The following is a 15,765-nucleotide window of genomic DNA, read 5'->3' on the forward strand; positions in this document are numbered from 1 at the left end:
AAATACACCTAACAACGTAATACCAGACAGTGAAACATCAGTTCCTAGGCAAATGAACTGAATGCAATTTTGTAAACTGCTCTGAATCTCTAACATGTCTAGCAGAGGAAAGAAGTTTGGAAGCAGAAAGGCGTTTGCAAATGGATAGACAAATATCCTGTGAGCCAGCTCACAACCACTTTTAGAACCTAGAAATGAGCCTTCCTCCAGGCCCTCTCTTACCCCTCTTCTCCTGCACCTAGCTCCTTGTGACAAAGTGAGCTTGGTCCCCAAGTGCGTCCCTTTTTCTTCTGGCCTCTCTTCTCTTCTTCCTCTCCTTCCTCCTTTGGAAGGACTGAGCTTCGTCCCCACGTTTTACTGCTTTCAGCAGGCGTCACTTCACAAGTGGAAAGAAAGTGGAAAATGGGAAGGATCCATGGCAACATAAAGAATAAAGCACAGACCAGAACAGGAATAGTAACAAAAGTGATTTTCCCATAATTCTGACCATTTCTCAATACAAATCTAACAACCAAATGCCAAATTAAGCATTCCCTAATCCTTTCAAGTGTAGGTAGCCACTCCAGCTTTATTCCATCACCAGTTTCTCTTTAGAACCACCAGTTTGAAACCAAACACATAAGTGCTGTGATATCCAATACAGACACTATACATTAGTTAACACTACTTTCATAATTTTAGGACATGCATGTCTGCCTAATTCTGTGTTATGGGAACATTATTTGCATGAAAAGTGTCCTTGTTCTTACTTCCTTAAAACAGTAACTTAATACACTACAGCAATGTTTTACAGATCTACTCTACAAATCAGTATTTTTTTAAAATTAACTTGTACACCTAAGAAATCTATTTTTTTATAGAAACAGCAGTATTTCACAAACTTGAGTAAGCATGGTTTTAACTCCAAAGGTAGTGATACTCCCTCCATCACTAAGACACTCCATTTTTCTCTCCAAATGTATACATGCAAGGCGCAAGGCAAACATTTTAGGGGCTTTCTTTAACAGTCCTGTCCTAGATATGGAATCTTGGCATCTTACCACGCTGACAGACTGCACATTTCCCAAATTCAATATTACATTGAGCTCCTTACACTGTATGGCCCTGAGTCTGGGAATAATGGTAGGACTTGCAGGAGGGCTGGAGCAGCTACTGATCAAGCTTTTCCTTTTGTCCATTGTTGGAGAAGCCTGCACAGTGAATTTATGCTGAAAATCTGTTTAGCAAAAAAAAAAAAAAAAGGCAGAAAGACAAAGTTAAAATTCTCTTTTTTTAATGTAAGAAAAAAGAAATAATAATTTATGGTAAGTTTCAAAGAGTGCAACTTATGGGATCTATGTAGAAAAGCTGTGTGTAAGGCTAATTGCTATTTCCCCATTGAACACAACAAAAATTTAGAACAAAGATGTGTACTCACAGCCCTGAAAATGTATCTTAGCATATGTGTGAAACACATACACACACAGATGTTTTGTTTAGTGTCATGCTAAATTATATCCCTGTATAAATCCTTGTACCTTACCTCTCAGTTTCTTAAGCACCACCAAAAATAGGTGTTTGCAGACCTAAAGAAAGGCATAGGTAACAAACGCATTTTATCTTAATTTCTCTTCTAAACAGCCAGTGTTTCCCAGAAAACAAATAATATAGTGCAAGTCATCATCCCTGCTGTAACAATGAGCACTAGGTGATTTAAAAACCCCACACTTTTGGTTTTTTGACAAATTTAAATCTCCATAAAGAATCTGCAGCAGAAATGCTATCACCATCTTCACTCTTAAGAGTGACTTTGCCAACACCTTATTAATATTTAACATTTCTTCCAGAAGTTGCTTCCACGTTAATAAGAGTTCACATATGAACTAGCAATCTAGTAGTTTAGTCTCACAGCTTTCAATATGTCAGTATTTTGGTAACTTTTAGATTTCTACACCAAAAAAATCCAGTAGATTATAGTTTCTCCTGCAGCATTATGTAAAATATTCCCCAACCAATAATGCCCATCATCTTCTACGTATATCCTTTAAAAAACTGATTCTTTTGAGTATTTACATGTTAAACTGCAACACCACATTTTTACAATAAGCCATATACAGCCAACAGCTAACACACATGCTACATTTCAAATTTACTTCTGGCCTTCATATCAGAACTTTGGGCAATGCTAGCCACAAGAGCATTAGATTTAGTTTATTGATCCCAAAGAGCCATGCTTTTCCTGAAGTACATCAAATCCTTTCTAGTGCATAAGGGTCAGTAGTAAGGAACTATCAAACCTATAGGTTGTTCCCATTTCACCTGGCACAGCCTACCACATCACCAACCTGAAGGCAAGCTGATATGATTGCCATCCTTTAACTTGAGCCGACTCCTCTTGAACTTCCCCATGCGTTTCTTGACCCGAGGCTTCTCCTGACACAGCTGGTGGATGATGATGTTGAGCTCCCTTTCCAGGATGTCAATCTCACGTTCTGCCAGCTCCTGTTCCCGCCTTCGTAGCAGCTCCTCATGGTTCTTCTGTTCAACAGCAGCACGAGTCAGCTCTTCTTCCCATGTGCGCAGCTCCTGCAGGGAGATAAAGTACAAACAAAAGGCCACCTTGCCACCTGTGGCTTAAGACTAACATTACTGGTTCTGAAGGCACAGCTTCAATGGCTTGCACCCACTGGTTAAAGGCTCAGCTGAGAGCCAAAAAAAAAATCCTCAAGGGCTGCAATGCTTGCAATTCAAGGCCCCTCCTAACAAGTATTAAAATTCAGACATAACCACTTGTTCCAGTATTAAAATTCAGACATAACCACATCTGAAATCCAGTGTCAAATTCTAGGCTCTCCAGTACAAGACAGATATGGACATACTGGACAGAGTCCAGTGAAGGGCCATGAAGGTGGAGAGAGAGAGTACCTTAAGAGACTGGAGCACCTCTCCTATGAGAAAGGGCTGAGAGAGATGGGACTGTTCATCCTAGCCCAGACAAGGCTTGGGTGGGGTGAAGGGGTATCTTACCAGTGTATAAAAAAACCTGAGAGAAGGGTGAAAAAAAGATAAAGTCAGGCTCTCTTCACTGCCCAATGACAGAACAAGAGGCAACGGGCACACACTGAAACACAGGGGTCACTCTCTGAATACTTTTTTACTGCATTACTGAGCACTAGCACAGGTTACCCAGAGGGGTTGTGGAGTCTCCCTCCTTGGGGATATTCAAAAGCCATCTCGCCACAGTCCTGGCAACGGCACATACACCAAACCTTTCGATCTATCCCTTGCTGACAAAACGAATTAACTGAAACTGTCCTTGAAATCCCAAAATCCCACTGCGTTCCTCTCCTCCCACCACAAGGACAAAATAACTCAGCACTTGGAATAATTCTCTCCAGATGGCCAATTCCAGTGCAGAAGGCAAAAACTGAAGAATTCAAGTTAAACATCAGATAGATAATCAGACAGATTTTAGTTTAGATGTTTTTAATAATGGCATTGTTACCTGGCTCATCACCAGGGAGATTTCAATAAAATCATTTAATATAAAATTATTTCCCCATTACTAAAGAGGAATTCAGTACCCATCCTGAGGGCAGTGTAGTTAGTGCTGTTTAGCTGTTTGTCTATTGAAGTTTCTGGTTTTCAAAAACTGTTCCAACACAGATACGCCATGGGACAACAGTAACAAGGAAATGCCTGTCAGCTAATTTATTCTTCCCAAAAGCTACTAAAATAGTGAAGAGAAAGGTTTTAAGTATTCTTGTAGAAGCTGACTTCTTTCCTCTGACCCAAAGTCTTCTTTTCCTTCTCTTTTTGCCTGCCAAACCCAACCTCTGAGCCCAAATCAAGATAGCTGCTTATTATGAGTTTACTTTCAGGCAAGAGACCGTCAACTTACAAATATATAATTATACTAGTGGTTTTGGTTCTGCTGCAGTTTTTCTTACCAACAACTAAAGACAATCTCTGTAAGGACCTTAAATTAGATGCAGCAAGCTGCGCTTTCTGCAAGCATGCTTGAAGAAAACTTCAGTTTTTTCACATCTCCTCTTTGAGGCTGATGGTCACCATTCCTGTTATTCCTGCTGGCATTTTTGTTTCCTGCTATTTGCCCAGATGGACTTCAGTCATAGCAGTTACTGGACCCTTCCCCTGGTAGCACTCATGTTTATTAGTCCATGCATTTTGGTTATGCTCAAAACCTTGAAAACACAAACCCAGCAGAAACAAAGCTGCAATGTTAACTGGAGTATATATATGTTGAAACTACCCTCCTACATCTCCTGTTAATAGTTTTCAGTGGGTTTCTCAATTAGGATGCTAATAGGGAAACAGTTATCAAATGCAATAAACAATCAACTCATCATAGCAATTTGCACAGATTATGATGGAGGCTCACTACAATATTAGAAAGAGTAGCAGCTGAGGATGTGGATATTTATTTTTCTCATGATTCTACCCTTGTGTGCATCATAACCTGCCACTGATTCAGGGACTTAATACATTAACTCCAGCAAAATACAGACAAAATTAGCTCTGGGATGCACGAAACAGTGATCCCCATTTGAACTATGAAATGGGGAAATTACAATCCAGAGAGCACAAGCAGGGAGCATTACTCTCTACTTACCTTTTCTTTGGCTCTAAGCTGATCAAACATCTCTTGGATCTCTTGTTTCCAGTCTTCCTGCAGGGAGTGGAAGGAATCTTTGGGCATTTCAAAAAAACCAGACTCTTCTATGGCAGTAAGATGGTCTAGGATAGTGGCAAAGGAAGGTCGTGAGTGTGGGTCAGGGTTCCAGCAATCTAGAACAGAATAAAGACAAACAACTGTCAAGCATCTCTAAGTATGGAGGTCTGAGAGGACAGGTAGCACTTTACTGATCCCCAGTGGCTAAGAGTGGCATACACACTACCTGTGTTACCCCAGCTTTCCCACTGCCCACTTGCACTGACTATTGACAAGTATGGAATTCATGCTTTCATGCTTGTTCAATATCCAACAACACTTCAAATCTTGAACTACCTAACAATCTAAGTCTCTAGGTTCCATTGCAATAATATGACAAGTAAAATACAAATTTAATAATTTTACAGGAGGGTACACCTTAAAGCATTTTCTAAAATAACAAATAATTTCCTTTAATATTTTGCTTTAAGATGCATATATGTGTTCACAGAGTAGAAATACTATGCAAGGATCTTGCAAATACTTCTTTTATAATAGCTACACTGCAGATTTAGCAGCCATACTGCAGGAGGATATCCATCAGGGCTTTTCCTGATGTCAAAATCTAATACTGAGCTGAGTCATTATGAATATTTTCTCAAAATGGAAAACCTCTCCTGCAAAGCAAACTGGGCATAACTTGTGTGAAAATAGGAGATTCAAGTAAATAGTGATATCAAATGGTGCATTTGGAGTTCTCCTACTTTTACAGGTCCTTTCTTACTATTTGAGAGAAAATTATTCACTCATTTTTCTTTTGCTTTTAGGAGAAACCACAGATGTAAACAAGTCTTTTTAATTTACAATCCAATGCAATTATTCAGCCAATTACAGAGATCTAAAAACACAGAACGGAAGGTAGCCATCTCACCACATCAAGCAGCTCAATGAGCAACAGTATAAAAGGTAATGTTTTACAGCGATGGGAATTGAACACAGAAAACAGAAACAGAAAATAGTATGAAGTAACCCCTAATCCATTACAAACAATCCCCCAAACCATTACATGAAAACATTTAACAACACTTTTGAATAGGAAATTTGCACTCATTCAGTCTTCTCTCTTCCTTCTCCCTCATTTCTACTCCAGCAGAAAAAAAACCCCTTACTTATCCTCATTCTATGTTGTCCTGTACCAGCACTTACACAGGTTCTTGTTCAACAGATATCCTTATTCTCTTTAGTACTGCTAGATGCCTGCATGCAAAATTCCGGAACAACCAAACACAAAAACTCACATTCACATGTATTTATAAGGAATAAAGCTTTTCTGCATGAATGGAAGTAACTAACACATGGGTCTCTCTCATCACACAGCATTGCTCCACATGGTCACTGGACTTAAGACAAGCAAGTCTTAAGTCTCTCTGCAGGGCAAGACATGAGTTATAAAAATGTTCTAAAAGTTCTCTAGATCTTGAAATCAGAAAAAAGGGAACATTGTTAAAAATATTAGGTGATGTCCTAAAAGAAGTTCCTTCATCAGTTTTGTGGATTGAAGTACACCAAGGGGCAGCTGTAATTAAAAATAAAAATCACTTCACAAAACCTGTGCAACAGCCAAGGTTTGGTTCTGCAGTTCTTCCCTTTGATTTTAGCCTTACTGAGATTTTCCATTTGGGTGTTCTATTTTCAAAACTGTGGGTATCAACAGGTTCCATGCTGGAACACATTTGTATTTATGGTTTTTAATTTGCTTCTTTTATCAAAATAGAGAACGGAGGATGTTAAAGAGGGCTCAGATGATCCCCTGCTGCTGGCCAATTAGTAGCAGTGGGTGTTACAGCGGGACTGTCAGTGCCATAATCCCTGTCTCTTTACCTCGGGTTTTAAGCATGGCAAAGCAAACATGACCCAAAGTAAAACAAAATGCTACAGCCAGCTAAATGCATGAATGAGTGAACAGGATAACCAGCAGGTGGCCTGTGGCTTTTATTTTCCCAGCCCTAGATCAGCCACTATTTGCACTAATGAGGAGAGCTGTAACATCTAACTTTTCTGTGAAGAGCGAAAGTTCAGCTTTGTTGTCTCAGTGAAGACCACCATGGCAGTAATTCAAAAGTGAAAGCAGCATTAGAGGAAGAAGAGCTCACCCGAGATGGGAAACAGCCTGTTTGAAACACAGCTTTGGTGCAGGGGCAGAAAGTAATTGGGTTCTTTTGTTCTCGTCTTCAACCTGCACAAGGAGAAGCCAAGTGCTCCAAAGCATGGGTGGGTGCTCCCCCTGGGCTGCTGGGTTCAGGCACTGGCCAAATGCCTCTACCTAACTTTCCCAATAGAGGGCATGATTTTTAAATCCTCACTTTTAGTTAAAAAAACCAGGAAAGCATGTCAAAATAAACTACGTGGCAAAACACTGAGCTGGTAGTTTCACCAACTCTTTCAGACACAGTTTCTCACTTTACACTACCTTCAAGCTATTCTACCTGTAACTCTATTGTTTACTGTCCAGTAGGATATTTCTGTTTTAGCAGAACATACATGAAATTTTTCACTTTAAATTAAATTAACTGTAGCCTGTAACCTAAAGAAAACACCAGAAAAATGCAAAAGTATTCCAAAAGCAGAAAAAAATCCATCAGAAACATTTTCTTCAAGATTCATATTCCTTTCCTGAGGCTAGAAGCACCACCAGAGGCCACAGAGAGTAAGTTCTATGTTGAGATTCATTCTTTGCTCACCAAGACTATAAACCAAGTTTGATTTCTCTTTATCTCTGTTTTCCATTCTGCCAGATAGGTATAAAAATGTTTATTACTTATAAACACCTACAAATCTTTGGGAATAGGGGCACTGACAAAAATACTGAAGGTAAGGAAGAGAGAGAGGGCAAGAGAGAGGGAGGGAGGAAGCTCAGGACACATGAAAGCAGTTTCAATGGCCAGCAGACCAGGTCACATAAATACACCCAAAAATTACCTCACACAACCCTTTTTAATAACTACAGCAGCTCTGATGACTAACTCCTGTATTTCTTTCACCTCTCTGTAGCCCACCTTGGGCATGAACTACCTTCTCAGACAAAGCAGAAAATCACATCATTGTGACTGAAAATATGGGTTGTTTTGGAATGTCAAAGCCACATTTAAAACCTCTCCCTGAAATGTCACTAGGATAAAGTTTCATTTCAAATCAATCTGACACTATTAGCAAGATGCTTGAGCTATGAATTTTAAAACAAATTAGACTTCACACAAGATCTAATTATGTGAAGTTTTGGTGTTGGTGAGTCCTCACTACTAGAAAACAAGTTAAGAGAGAACAGCAATAGCCCCCCTTTTCCTATAAAGCCAGTTGATAAAAAATGTTTCATTATTCTGGTAGTAGATTGACTTACAGGCAGGCCTGGCTCCCACAATAACCTGCACCACTGGATAAAGCCACTGGAGAAATCTGTGCTCTTAGGTAACAAAGCCAACACCAAGAGGCCATGCTCAACAGCACTCCAGAAACAGCACAAACCACACACACCACAGCTGGCTTACCTTCCATGAGTTTGGCAAAAGGCTCAGGACATGTGGAAGGGATTGGAAGGGCAAGCTTATTCATAGCAACACCATATGCTACTGCCAGACCATCAATTCCTCGGAATGGTACTTCTCCTGTCAGCAGCTCCCAAAGCAGCACACCATAACTATTGGGAAGGAAACAAAAGAGAGAATAGGTGTTTGACTTGAACACAGCCCTTGTTAAGCAACAAGGTACCTGAACCTGGGAGTTTAGTATACTGAAAAAATTGCAGTTTGCAGGACAAGCTTATCATCAATGCCAAGCTGGTGATCTGCCCTATTCTACCTGCTTTTTCTAGTAGCTCTGAAATAAGATTACATTTTCACCTTTTAGGCAAAAATAATTTTCTCTCTGAAACTGGGAACAATCTGAAAACCATAGATTTTCTAATTTAGTTTCAAAACAGAGCCTCTCAAAACACCCAAAAATATGAAGGTTGTTTGGTGGCTGGTGATTTCTAAAAATAAGTGAAATAATACTTCTTCAGAATTAAGTTGTCATCTTAAGATATTCTACAAAATACTACCTATGAAGTTACAGAAATAGTTCCAGGACTGCTCTCCCTCAAAGTATATGATGAAAAGTATAATCTCAAAATATTTTTTCTGATTCTAGGAAACTCAAAACAGAAACTGCTTCTTCATCCTTGATGACCTGACAGTTTTTTCTTCCATTGATCTCTTACTCTCTTCTGAACCCATTTACCATCTATTATATTCTGTGGTAGTGAACTCCACAGATTTAACGATGCATTGCCAAAAAATACTTCCGTGTATGTGTTTTGAGCTCGTCACTTGGTAATTTCATCGGCTTCCCTGTAGTTCTTTCAAATACAAGAAAGAGTAAACCTATGTTCCCTATTAGCTCCTTCCATGCTGTCCATGATTTCACAGGCTCCCAATCATCCTGCCTAAATCATCATCTTTCCAGACCCCCAAATTCTAATCTAGCTAAATCCTAGTCTAGTTACTATCCTGAACAGAAACCATCTCATATCTTCCATTGATTTTAACATCTTCTGTTGGAATGAGCAAAATCACATAGTTTTAAAGATATGGGGAGAGGCACAAACAGCATTGCTTGTTTTCTTTCTTTCCTACTAAATTTTCATTTGCCAGTTGCCTTTCTCACTCTCTACAAAATAAGCTAAATTATCCATAGTAGCTCCAACGTGTTTTTACTGAATCACAATAGTAAAATTTAGAGCCCCTAAATTGTACATATTAAATTCCCCCATGGGTATTACTTTGAATTTATTACCATTACCATCTATTTTATCATTCATTATAGTAAAACTTTTCCTCATCTCTCTGCAGAACATTAATTTTTCTTATCCTGAATAACTTGGTATCATCAACCATGCTATGTAACCATGTATTGTTTTTTCAAATCACTTATGATTGTGTTGAACACAGAATTGCCCACCAATAAAACTCATTAATTCTTTTAGTAATTAAGTACTGATTAAATGAAGGGAAAAATACTCGCCCTCTTTTCCCACATCAATTTAATTTATTTAAAAGCTTATGATGCAGGATTTTGCTTAAAGTCTTTATAAATCCAAATACAGTATAAGCAACCTCACCACTTAGCCACATATTCAGTATCTCCTTCAAGCATTTTCACTTTTCACAAGGTATTACATTTTCTTCTACAAAAGCTAACTCTTCCCCAGACATGCTCACATATCCACCAGCTCCCTGCTCTTTAGTGCTGTTTCTACCATTGAGAAGCATTCAAGATCATACTTGCTAATTGTCAGGAAGCTCTTTTAAGACCTGTCACTGTGTCTGCTACCTTCCATTTCTCTGGTACTACACCAGCTCTAAGCAAGAGATTGCACAGCACAGCTACTAACTCAGCTGACTCTCATGTTCTTGTAGAAATTTTGGGTGTTACTGTAAATCTCAGGAGTTGTTACTACTCATTTAACCAGTCAGTTTTAACACCTCTGTGAATTTTACTTCAGTATAAGATATGTGCTCCAAGTTGGACTCCCTTAAAGAGAAATTTTCAGCTTCAAATGCCTCTGCTCTATTCTAGCAGACACAAGTCACTGAGGTTTTTGTCTGGTACAGCCTTATCTTCCTTGCACTCCCACATTTTGCCCACCTCTGGGCTGTTATGTTCTCCTGCAGGGTTCTCACCTGTGCTGCATTTGAAAGCAAGGGATTTGGTTTTATGCTGTAAGAAAATTCTCTTCAAAACCCTTTTATCTTTGTTTTATGTTCAACTTGAAAGAGCTCAAGTCAATGCATAATTTTCCTCATTTGGATACAGATTGAGATTTTAAAAAGATGTCTTTCAGTAGTCTTTTCTACACTGTCTTCTTCATTCTTTTGAAGGATTTCCCATACATTCACTCAGAGCTTTAACAGTGTCCTGAAAAGACATCCACGTTGCATGTTCTGCTTTTGTTGATTTTACAAAAAATTCCCACTGCTGTCAACAATCTTGAGATTAACCACTACTGTAATGGACTAATTTTTCTTAATTGCGCTTGCAAAGATCCAAAATCTAAACACAGATAGATTTGGACCACGTCATACTATACCACTTTGAAGGCCTCTTAAGCACAACTGAAGACCAAATGAAAAACTGCTTCTCTTCCAACAAGCTCCTTAAATAGCTGCTCCATGGAAGAGTTAAAATATGAATATAATATAAAGTTAAAATATTAAGCTTTTCTTGTTTCAAAGCAACAGTTTCCCTATCCATTTGGGAGTACAAATGGATATCACAAACTGTACCCTTGAGATCTCCCTTCCACCCCATCACATCTTTAACATTCACTGTAACTGCTGCTACCTTAGTTGGACATTTTTAACAGTACTTTTCCTATTCAGATAAAGGATTTTAGTAACTAAAGATCCAACCTTCGCTGCTAACACAGCTATTTTACTTTATTAAGAAGAATATATTTTTTGACCTACACGATCTTTTGCTTTTTTCTTATGCAATTCACACTCTTGATATTATAATTTATCATTTCTTACTGTCTCAAGAGCATTATTAGAAAAAAATAAACTAGAGTCTAAGGAGTTCTCAATTTCTTCTTGGCCTTCTAGGATTTATAAAACACTCAAAGAAAATGAAAACTGAACTGAATGTATATTTGAACTGCCTAAATCTGATTGCTCATTTATGCTACTTTTCAGCTTGGATATCACCATTGATAGTAAAAGCTAGTAAAATCTACCAAAGAGCTGTATTATAACTTTAACATTACTATTGGATAAAGCACTACTGATGGGCTCAAAGCACTTCTTCTGCAGGGTACTTTTAAAGGAAAAAGGAATAGACAGATTAGTGCTTCTTCTAATGTGACACTAAAAGTGTATACTGCAGGAAAGGTCACTTTGCTTCTGACAAAACTCAATGCCACTATACTTACACCTCATTGCTGAGAATACTGCTCGCACAGAACAGGGGAATACTGCTTTGTGGCACTTGAACAATAATCCCAAGTGAATAAACACCAAGACAGGTGCTGAACAGTGTTTTCCTATTAACTCTAAAGCAGAAAATTGGGAAGTACAAAGGAAAAAGCCAGATCAGAAGACTTACTCAAAAAAAGGCATAGAAAGAAAGAAACAAGGGCCTCTACACATTCTTAGTGGGGGGAAAGAAAAAGTGATCAAGCTCATTTACTTTTCCAGCACCTATTAGTAATTTTTGGACTTTAATTATGAAATGAACCATGTGACACAAACCCATGCATCCAAGTCAACTGACACTTGTGTGAATAATTAACCATCTTTCAGTGATCCAGTAATCCCTTAAGCCATTTAACATCAGGTTCAATCCTACTCACTGGATTTTCAGGGCAAGGGAGGCTGGAGGTCTGCAGGATTTCACATGTGATTTTGCCACCTTCCTTGTTAGTCTGTGAACTTTTAAAAAATAAGTAATTGCTTCTCACTGGTACTGTTACATGGCATACATACCATAGGCTTCTCTTATCTATTTCCCCAGGTTCAACACTTTCCATGAGGAAGGAATTATCAACCCAACAAAGAGATCCCAGTTCCAACAGCAACTAGAACATGACTTTTATTAAGGAAAAAAAACCCCAAACTTCATTACATTTTTATAGCTATTACCAGCTGGCATTTTGCATGTTAATGAGCTGACAGTTCCAGAGATGACCTTTCCTGCCTATTTCACAACACTCATGTGCTTTCACAGTACTCATGTGCTTCTCCCAGGTGAGTTTCTCCTAACATTGCTAGTCAGCATTTGTCTGCCAGGTATTGAAGTCTTGACAGCGCTTCATTATGCACAGAAAACTACAGAAGCCTACAAGTGGTCAATTGTGGATGGAAATGTTTGACCAACGCTCGCATAAAACAAAATATTCTAATGACTGGAGTTTCTACACCCAGCACTGAATGCCTGAAACTTCCTGATCTGCTAATCTGATGGTTTTAGCGAGAGCTGGTATTCCATTCCTAAATGGAAATTAAATGCCCAATTATTTCACTGGTCTCAGAGTAGATACAGCTTAAAAACATCTAAATTGAGGAACATAGAGAACCCAGATGATGGTTGTATGGTGCCTTTATATTCCACACAGCAATAGTACTGACATTATGACTGTCTTTTAAGTAGTACAAGTAAAAAACAAAGTGTACAGCAAACAAGAAATATATTTAACCAGCCAAATGACAGAAAAATGTTATTGATAGGCCTGCTAACATTAGCGGACAGTACTGGATGAGCTGCAATATCCAAGCTTCAACTTTAACCCTGTAAATCCAAAGCAAATACAAACACATAACAGATTTACAGGAAGGGACTTATTTAACTAAAACTGTAGTTTCACTGTCCTCTGTACAATATAAGCACAAGGCTTCTACTATATCTAGAGCCTGTGGGTACAGCACAGAAAAATTCACAGCAACGAGTTTTCACTAGCAAGATTTACTAAGTACTGGTACTATGAACAAGCTTCACAGTGGTCCAGACCCTGGTGATAAATACCATGTGTGGTCATTCCTCACTCTTTTTTAGTTCTTTGCCAGCCCTACTCCAGAGTAAACAGATGGAGCTTTTAAAATGGAGCTTGAAACATGTTTTGGAAAGATGAAGCAGTCAGTTATGATAAGACTGGCTCAGGAAATTTCAGTCCTAGCATGATTCTTCTTCAGCTGTTTGTGCAGCAAGAACACAAGGAGAACAAGATTCTTGTTCAAAGGCTGGGCAACAGTTCAGCCAGCAGTATTACTCTAATAAGCTTTAAAGAAAAGGTGTTGAAATAAAAGGGTTCATGAACATTAGAGACAATTCTGTTGATGCTGCATAGACTAACTGGAAGGCTGTCAGGCAAAAAAACCCTATGACTCCAGTGATTAACCAAGTGGTTGAACTGGACAAGAGGAGGAGCAAGTCTAATAGGATAAAAAAGTTCATCCTGTTAAGAATTTCAGGTTGCATCCTTGGCTGGGGACAGGAATTATTACACAAGTCCATGACCGCTTTTGTAAAATCTAGGGCTTACAATCACTGGCAGACTAGTAGTGATTGCACTGGCAAGCACTTGTCCTCTGCATACATGTTCTTTTCAGCTTGTTTAACTATGAATAGAGGTTTTAGCCACTAGAAAGAAAAAGAAAAAACTTATTCAGAGACAGTATATAAGTTCCCTTAATGGTGATGACTCTGTTTAAAGGAGAGTTTTGTGAGGAACTCAACCTATTTTCAAGGGAAGACTGGTAACTATAACAAGAGAAAGTGATGAAGGAATCTTAAAAGTAGAAATAAAATATTCTGAAAAATGAACAAATCCTTTCAGTAATTTACAGTCCTTAAGTCAATGATCATTTGCATGGGCATAGAGGCACTTCATGAAAATCACCAGCCAACTAAATAATTCTTAACATTTTTAAAATGAATTCATACTGGTACAGAACATCTACCGATCTGTTCATAGCATGCCTGTATTACTAAAGTTACAATTACAGGAAAACTGTTCCCTCTTTCTCTTAGGTTACCCTTAAAGGCCCTTCCTGGCACTGTTTCAGAGAACAGTAAGTTTAGGTTTGAGGTTGACAAGCTGTGTACAAACCAGTACCAACATCACATGCACAGAAAAGGTGCACAGCCTTAAGATTTTCATTTCTGCCAGACTTCACTCCAAATAAAAGCCTGGTTCTTGCTCAATCTGTCTCAGATTAGCTACGGAGGCTACCACATTTAATTACACAATCAGAATTTTATCCATACTAACAGAGTGCAAAATACATGTTCACAGACTTACCACAAGGCAATAAATTATCTATTCAGCAAAACTGGACAAGGAAAACAAAAATCCCCACACCAAATTGCTGCCATAAGAGCCAGACATGTCTACCAGCTGGGCTATTTCTTTATCCTGATGGGTTTCACAGCATGTACTCACTTGTGGAGGAGCATTACTGGCCAGCAACAGAATTTTACTACTATGAAGACAAAGATTCTGACATTTCAACACATTTTTCTCTACAAGAAAACCAAAATTCTCTCTATTTTATCTGTTTCAGATGTTCAGTACTAATTCTGAGTCATTCAGTATCCAGAAAAGTCACTGTCCTGGAGCTATTTACTGAATTCTGTATTTACAAATCCACTTAACAGTGGTATTCAAACTCAGTTTCTGGAAGTACATGGGCCAACCCTTACCCCACCATATTAGCTCACTCATGGAAACTCCAGTGCATGAATGAACAAGACAACATATACAAGCAGGTTACTATTTATGGATTACATACTCAGATGGACCCAGATAAGAGATCTATTATCCTATGTGAAATACTAGAAGCATGAAGATAATTAAACTACTATGAAAACAAAAAACATAGTATTGTGATTGAAACAGGATGGGGAATTCAATTAACTACAGTGTGTTTGTATACACATACATTAGAGAAAGATTACGACCAAAACAAAATAGTTCAAAATTACCTTGCATGTAAAACAGAATAAAAATTAAGTACTTCTCAGATTGTATTATGGCCTTTGATTATGTCAGTCAATAGCCAAATAAGCCCAAAATGTTTTGTTAAGATAAAGCAGAGGGGATTTGGATTATGAATCTCAAAATAATGTGAACGAGAACTTATAGAACAACAGAAATTTAGAGGCATGCAGTAGCCGGTCCACCACTTATTTTCTACAGTAACAATAAGTCTGAGATAAGTCTGACAGATGGAAAGCTGGTGGATAAAGTTTTCTTAAGACCTGAGTTTTAATATTTGGTTCACCATTACTCATTCTTATACATAAAAGAGACTTCCTGGCAGGTCCAGTTACTCTTCTGTATCCAATCACTTAATGCCAAATCAATACCTCCAAACATCGCTGCCTTTGGAGAACATGGAAGAGCGGATGACCTCAGGAGCCATCCAGGCATATGTCCCAGCTGCGCTCATTTTGGTAGTTTTATGCCATTCCCTGGCCAGGCCGAAATCCGTGATCTTCAACATCTTGTTGCTCAGATCTCCATTTTCCACCTTTTCGAGTATCAGTACTGGAGAAAAGAGGGGGGGTTGGGAATAAAACGTATG

At 38.5% G+C, this 15,765-nt stretch overlaps 1 protein-coding gene across 2 annotated transcripts in view; it reads right to left on the reverse strand.

Moving 5' to 3' along the window:
* Positions 1-15,765, reverse strand: part of MAP3K9 (mitogen-activated protein kinase kinase kinase 9) — a 58,817-nt gene that overhangs the window by 15,038 nt on the left and 28,014 nt on the right. For both annotated transcript variants that reach the window (XR_001332605.3, XM_014266255.3), the window contains exons 3-8: positions 15,548-15,728; positions 8,197-8,345; positions 4,613-4,788; positions 2,325-2,565; positions 1,094-1,216; positions 223-376 (exon numbers count right to left, since the gene is read on the reverse strand). Coding sequence is in view for 1 of the 2 variants with exons in the window: in XM_014266255.3 (XP_014121730.2) it covers positions 223-376; positions 1,094-1,216; positions 2,325-2,565; positions 4,613-4,788; positions 8,197-8,345; positions 15,548-15,728 (1,024 nt within the window). In the remaining variant the exon portion in view is untranslated. The remainder of the gene's footprint in view (positions 1-222; positions 377-1,093; positions 1,217-2,324; positions 2,566-4,612; positions 4,789-8,196; positions 8,346-15,547; positions 15,729-15,765) is intronic.

The sequence above is a fragment of the Zonotrichia albicollis genome, chromosome 6, assembly GCF_047830755.1.
Source record: "Zonotrichia albicollis isolate bZonAlb1 chromosome 6, bZonAlb1.hap1, whole genome shotgun sequence".
NCBI lineage: Eukaryota > Metazoa > Chordata > Aves > Passeriformes > Passerellidae > Zonotrichia > Zonotrichia albicollis.